Below are 7,118 nucleotides of genomic sequence, written 5' to 3'. Positions count from 1 at the left end.
TGTCATGTTATGAGTGGTGGCAGCCATTCCTGCTCTGACCATATCTTCCCATGCTCTTATTATAAGAGAAAACAGTGTTTATGAGGCTAACTGAACTAGATCACTAGTTTCCTAGGGAAAACACTCAAACATTATGCATTTATAAATAAGAAATATTGTATAAAAATATAATATAGTGGTACCTCGAGTTACAAGCTTAATTTGTTCCAGAAGGCTGTTTGAGTGCTGATACCAAACAAATTTGTTCCCATAAGGAATAATGTAAATTAGATTAGTCCATTTCAGACTCCCAAAAAAATACACTTACATAATTCTTCGAGTTGGGAGCCATTTGAAACTCGAGGTACCACTGTAAAACATAATAAGGAATGTAAAGAAATTAATTGGTTTTATAAAGTGTACGTATATATTTACCTTGAGTAAGAGATACTGGCAGAGTGGCGTATGCTGTCAGCAGCCCTATAAACCCCAACAACAAAAGCAACATTGGAGGAGTTCATTTCATTTCATCCATTTTCTATCGCTTAACTTACTTGCTACACTCGTAATGCTACACTTTATCTCTGAACTTAACTGCTACAATTTGTTTATTTTTTTTCACTGATTTACTTGTTACTCTTAATGCTACAACCCACAACCCGCACACCTCGTTTGTGTTTATCTATGCTTTAATTCTATGGACATCATCCTCATTTTATTCCCAGCACTGTCCTTTGTACTTACTTTCTTAGGACCCATGATTAGAAAGAAGAAATTTGACACAACACGCAAGCAAAACACAAGAGAAATGCTTCCACGGTGAGTTAAACACGTGCACTGCTCAGCAGATGTTGTGGCATTTGCTGCGCCAACTAGTGGCGACATTCTGAAGCTTGCTCGTTATTACTATTATAATGGGGAAGCGCTAAACCTGTAGGATTATACAGCACCTGTGGAGGGGAGGGGATGGAAGGTATTCAGGTTTAATTTAGGGAACTGGAGCACAGATCCAATTCCCTAGATCAAGAGCCCCTCACCAGCATCAAGGAACCTCCCTTGAGGGGGGAAGCTCGCTCTTAACACGGATTTTGGCTCGTAACTCAGAGCAAAAAATTGACTGAGCAACAGCTCGTATCTCGAAAAACTCTTATGTTGGGGCACTAGTAAGCTGAAGTTCCACTGTATTGTATTATGTTTGCAAGCAACGTTTTTGTTCAAAAAAAAAAAAAAAGTCTTCAGATTGTGTGACAAAACGGTATCTCTTCAAAACTCGTCTTCAGTTTGTGACAAAATGGTATCTCGGAAGGGACTGTGATTAATATAATTCTTACTGATTGCATCACAGTGTACTAGTGTATGGGAAGGACAAGGAAGATGGGAGGTGAGGGAAGCACATTGCATTACACTGGAACACTGTTTATCTTACAAACCCTATACTGCTGGCTCACACCAATAGATGTGGCAACCCATAACACTCATTCTATTCATGTACTGTTCATCAAAAAGAGAAAATTACTAAAGTTGTTTAAAAAAAAAAAGTACATTTTACTGGAAAATATTCTAAAATTAATTTATTCTATAATTATATACAAAATATTATATACTATATATATGTGTGTGTGTGTGTGTTTATTTATTTATTTATTATAGATAGTAGGTTGGGAGACATCAACCACCCAGGGAGGTACTACCATCCTACCAGGCGAGTGTGAAACAGAAATCTGTAACTGTTTTATATAATGGTAGGATTGCTGGTGTTCTTTTTTCTGTCTCATAAGCACACTGGATAACAGGTATATCTTGCTACTTCTATTTACACTTAGGTCACACTACACAGACATGTATATATATACATAAACACATCTAGGTTTTTCTTCTTTTTTTCTTAGCAGTTCTTGTTCTTTATTTTTCTCTGTTCTCCATGGGGAAGTGAAAAAGAATCTTTCCCCCATAAGCCATGTGTGTCGTATGAGGTAACTAAAATGCCGGGAGCAATGGTCTAGTAACCCCTTCTCCTGTAGAAAATACTAAACAAGTGAAGAAGAAAAACTTAATAAAAGTGGGATGCTTGAATGTGTGTGGATGTAGTGCAGATGGACTTCTGCGCCAGCCTTTGTCGGGTGTGGACGTCTCTCTCTCGCCTGAGTATCGATGATAAATTTCCCCCGTTCTCTCTGGGATGCTTGTCCTCATCTATTTTGCCCGCCAGGCACTCTACAAGAGGGGCACTTTTAGCCAGCTCCATTTTTTTCCGCTCTGTGGAAAATTCTTTATCGGTCTTTGGTGGGAAGCCGGTTACTGAACTCGGGTGGGAGTGTGGGTGTCCCTCTGCTGGGGCTTGGCAAGGGAGTCCACTGGATCTAATTGGAAACTTCAAGTTTCTATCTCTATTTACAAAGGAATTTTTGTTCCTTTTCTCTCAGTGCCCAGCCTTGAGCAACAGTTTTTCCTCGTACCATCGAGAAACCAGGCTCGATGTGGCTTATGCTGTCAGTGGCCCTCATAAACCCAACAAAGAAGAAGAAGTAGCGCAGATAAGAAAGAGATGATTGCTAATGCTATGAATGAAAAGAAGTTGGATGTCCTAGCTCTAAGTGAAACAAAGCTGAAGGGGGTAGGTGAGTTTCAATGGGATTGGTAGCAATAATGTTGAAGGATCATTTATGGAAGGAGAGGGAATATAAATGTATAAATTCAAGGATTATGTGGATTATAATAAGGGTTAGATGTGAAAAGTGCATCATAATAAGTGTGTATGCACCTGTAGAAGAGAGAGAGAGAGAGAGAGATTGAGAGAGAGAGAGAGAGATTGAGAGAGAGAGAGAGAGAGATTGAGAGAGAGAGAGAGAGACTGAGAGAGAGAGAGAGAGAGAGAGAGAGAGAGAGAGAGAGAGAGAGAGAGAGAGAGAGATTGAGAGAGAGAGAGAGAGAGAGAGAGATTGAGAGAGAGAGAGAGAGAGATTGAGAGAGACTGAGAGAGAGATTGAGAGAGAGATTGAGAGAGAGATTGAGAGAGAGATTGAGAGAGATTGAGATTTTGGGAGATGTTAAGCAAGTGTATAGGAACTTTTGAACCAAGTGAGAGGGTAATTGTGGTAGGGGCCTAAATGCTACAGTAGGAGAAACATTTAAAGAGGGTGTGGTAGATAAGTTTGGGGTGCCAGGTGTAAATGATAATGGGGGGCCCTTTGATTGAACTTTGTATAGAAAGGGGTTTGGCTACAGGTAATACATATTTTAAGAAAAAGAGGATAAATAAGTATACAAGATATGATGCAGGGCGTAATGACAGTAGTTTGTTGGACTACGTGTTTATAGAGGTACCACAGATATATCAGATCACTTTCTAGTTGTAGCTACAGTGAGAGTAAGAGGTAGATGGGATACAAGGAAAATGGAAGCAGCAGGTAAGAGAGAGGTGAAGGTTTATAAGCTAAAGGAGGAGGCAGTTAGGATAAGATATAAACAACTATTGGAGGACTATGGGTTAGCAAGAGTATAGGCAATAGTATTGAAGATGTATTGGGTAGGTTTAACCCTTTGATTGTTTTGGTTGCATATATAAGTCTTATGAGCCAATGTGTTTGACATATATATACTCAAAAATTCTAGCGGCTTCAAATCAAGCAGGGGAAAGCTGGTAGGCCCACATGTGAGAGAATGGGTCTGTGTGGTCAGTGTGCGCAGTATAAAAAAAAATCCTGCAGTGCATAATGAGAAAAAAAACTCCGACCGTGTTTTTGGATTAAAACGCCGAATTTGAGGTGTATTTTCGTATAGTATTTATGGTTGTATTCTTGGTCTCATTTGATAGAATGGAAAACATATTATAGAAATAGAAGGATCTTGAAATGGGCAGATATGTTTGATTTTTGCTGATGTTCAAGAGTAAACAAATGATGTCATTGTCCAATAAATGTCCAACTAGCCATTCTAATATGCAGTCACGAATGGGTTGATGTTATTTATACAATTATTACAATATTACAGTAGTCTGCATAACAGTAAATCTTCTATTTTTTGTGTGAATAAAAATTCAAAATAGAAAACCTAGAGACATGACTGATGAACAGAGAAAATATTATTTTAGGGCCAGGATTGTCTGCACTGTTCATTCTGAACCCTATTTTGAAACTGACATATTTTCTAATTTGCATGAAATTGGCCAAATTGCCAATTTCCAATCACTTTATTGGGTAGTTGAAATTGGTAAATGGGTGGTTTCTTGTACTCAATTGATAGAACAAATGGAGTTCTGAAGAAATAGCTATGAGTTTGGTGGACTGGAACAATGGTATTGACTGAAAATAGGGCTGAAAGTGGGTGAAATCGCCGGTGCGTAAATGTCGCTAACTTCGTGAGACTGTAATTCCATAAGTTTTCCCATCAAATTTCATACTTTTGGTGTCATTACCATCAGGAAAAGACTATCATTTCATAAGAATTTTTTTTTTTTTTTCAAATATTTTGCGACACTTCAGGATTTGGGGTTACAACAGTCAAAGGGTTAACCCTTTGAGGGTTTTGGTCGTACTAGTACATTTTACGCGTAGGGGTTTTTGACGTACTAGTACTCATAAATTCTAGCGGCCTCAAATCTAGTGGGAGAAAGCTGGTAGGCCTTCATATGAAAGAATGGGTCTATGTGGTCAGTGTGCACAGTCTAAAAAAAATCCTGCAGCACACAGTGCATCATGAGAAAAAAAAAACTTTGACCATTTTTTTTAATAAAGCAGCGACTTTGCAGTGTATTTTCGTATGGTATTTATTGTTGTATTCTAGTTTTCTTGGTCTCATTTTATAGAATGGAAGACATACAGAAATTGAGATGATTTTGACTGGTTTTACAATGAAAGGTGCCTTGAAATTGAGCTCAAAGTAGCAGAAATGTTCGATTTTTACCAAAGTTCAAAAGTAAACAAATCATGCCAAGCGTGCAATACACGTCAACTGGTGAGTCTAATATTCTTTTACAAGTGCACCAATAATATTTATACCATTTTTTACACTAATGCAGTAGTCTGCATAACAGTAAATCTTATATTTTTTGTGAGAATAAAAATTCAAAGTGGAAAGCAAAAGAATATAAGAGGGCCCTTGAGACGTGACTAATGACTAGAGGAAATGTCATTTTAGTGCCAGGAATGTCTGTCTTGTTTATTCTGGACCCTATTCGGAAATTGGCATCTTTTGAAATTTGTGTGAAATTGGCAAAATTGCTAAATTCTGACCACTGCACTGGATAGTTGAATTTATAAATGGGTGGTTTCTTGCACCCATTCGATAGAAAAAATGGAGTTCTAGCGAAATATTCATGTTTTTTGTCGACTAGTACAGTGAAATTGGCCGAAAATGGGGATCAAAGTGGGCAAAATCGCCGATGCGTAAACATCGCCGAGACCGCTAACTTTGCGAGAGCATAATTCCGTAAGTTTTCTATCAAATTTCAAACTTTTGGTGTCTTTATGATCGGGAAAAGATTCTCTATCTTTTCATAAGAGAAAATAATTTTTTTTTTTTTAAATTTGGCCGACCCTGAGAACGAGTTTCGGAGAGGGCCTGTCGACCCTCAAAGGGTTAAGAATGTAGTGTTAGTGTGTTCAGCAGAAGTTTGTGGTTACAGGAAAGTAGGTGCGGGAGGGAACAAGAGCGACTGGTTGAATGATATAAAAAGAGTAGTAAAAGAGGAAATGTTTCTTCTCCATATGGAGAGGAAAAGAGAGCTTAAGAGAATGGTGAAGTAATATAAAAAGATAGTAAATGAGAGAGTTGTGAGATGTTAACAAATTTTGTTAAAAATAAAAAGTTTTGGAGTGAGATTAATAACTTGAGGAAGCCTAGGAATAGCCTAAAAATAGGAGAGATGAGTTATTCCTGAGGTATCAGGAAGATGGAGGGAATATTTTGAGGATTTGTTAAATGTTGATGAAGATAGGGAAGCTGTGATTCGTGTGTAAGGCAAGGAAGAATAACATCTTGTAGGAGTGAAGAACAGTGAGTTGTGAGTGTGGGGGTAGAATGAAAGGGGGTAAAGCAGCTGGGATTGATGGGATAAAGAAAGAAATGTTAAAAGCAGGTGGAGATATAGTTTTGGAGTGGCTGGTGCTTTTATTTAATAAATGTATGGAAGAGGGTAAGGTACCTAAGGACTGGCAGAAAGCATTCATAGGGGAATGTGGTAAAGTGTATGGTAGAGTTATTATTGAAAGAATTAAGAGTAAGACGCACAGTAGGATAGCAGATGAACAAGGAGGCTTTAGGAAGGGTAAAGGGTATGTAGACCAACTGTTTACAGTGAAACATAGGCAAACAGTATTTAGATAAAGGTAGAGATTTTTTGTAGCATGGATTTGGAAAAGGTGTATGACAGGGTGGATGGGGGGGGGCAATGTGGCAGATGTTGCAAATGTATGGAATAGGAGATAGGTTATTGAAAGCAGTGAAAAGTTTTTACGAGGATAGTGGGGCTCAGGTTAGAGTATGTAGGAGAGAGGGAGATTATTTCCCAGTAAAAGTAGGCCTTAGACAAGGATGTGTGATGTCACCATGGTTGTTCAATATATTTATAGATGGGGTTGTAAGAGAAGTGAATGCGAGGGTCTTGGCAAGAGGTTCTGTGTTAAAAGATAAAGAATTAATAAAGTGGGAGTTGTCATGGTTGCTCTTTGCTGATGACATTGTGCTTTTGGGAGATTCTGAAGAGAAGTTGCAAAGGTTGGTGGATGAGTTTGGTAGGGTATGTAAAAGAAGAAAATTGAAAGTGAATATAGGAAAGAGTAAGGGGATGTGGATAACAAAAAAAATTTACTTAACAAAAGATTAGATATCAGGTTGGAGGGTAAGAATATGGAGGTGAATGTATTCAGATATTTAGGAGTGAGTGTGTCAGCAGATAGGTCTATGAAAGATGAGGTGAATAAAATCACAGAATTGACAAAGGTAAAAAGGTGAGTAGTGCACTGAGGGGGTCTGTGGAGACAAAGAACTTTGTCCATAGAAGCAAAGAGGAGAATGTATGAGAGTATAGTTATACCAATGCTCTTATATGTGTGTGAAGCATGGTGATGAATGTTGCAATGAGAAGAAGGCTGGAGGCAGTGGAGATATCGTGTCTGAGGACAATTTGTGGTGTGAATATA

At 38.2% G+C, this 7,118-nt stretch overlaps 1 protein-coding gene across 23 annotated transcripts in view; it reads right to left on the bottom strand.

The window, feature by feature from the left end:
* LOC128692341 (actin-binding LIM protein 2) overlaps positions 1-7,118 on the bottom strand; it is a 510,921-nt gene that overhangs the window by 56,608 nt on the left and 447,195 nt on the right. The window contains exon 11 of one of the 23 annotated variants that reach the window (XM_070096388.1): positions 1-2,235. This exon is cut by the window's left edge and continues 1,982 nt beyond it. The exons of the other annotated variants lie outside the window; for them this stretch is intronic. Coding sequence (XP_069952489.1) covers positions 2,030-2,235 — 206 coding nt within the window. The 3' untranslated portion in view covers positions 1-2,029. The remainder of the gene's footprint in view (positions 2,236-7,118) is intronic. 23 annotated transcript variants of the gene reach the window in all.

This window comes from Cherax quadricarinatus, chromosome 53 (assembly GCF_038502225.1).
Source record: "Cherax quadricarinatus isolate ZL_2023a chromosome 53, ASM3850222v1, whole genome shotgun sequence".
NCBI lineage: Eukaryota > Metazoa > Arthropoda > Malacostraca > Decapoda > Parastacidae > Cherax > Cherax quadricarinatus.
The sequence above is the reverse complement of the archived record's forward strand: the minus strand, read 5'-3'. Positions and strand labels throughout refer to the sequence as shown.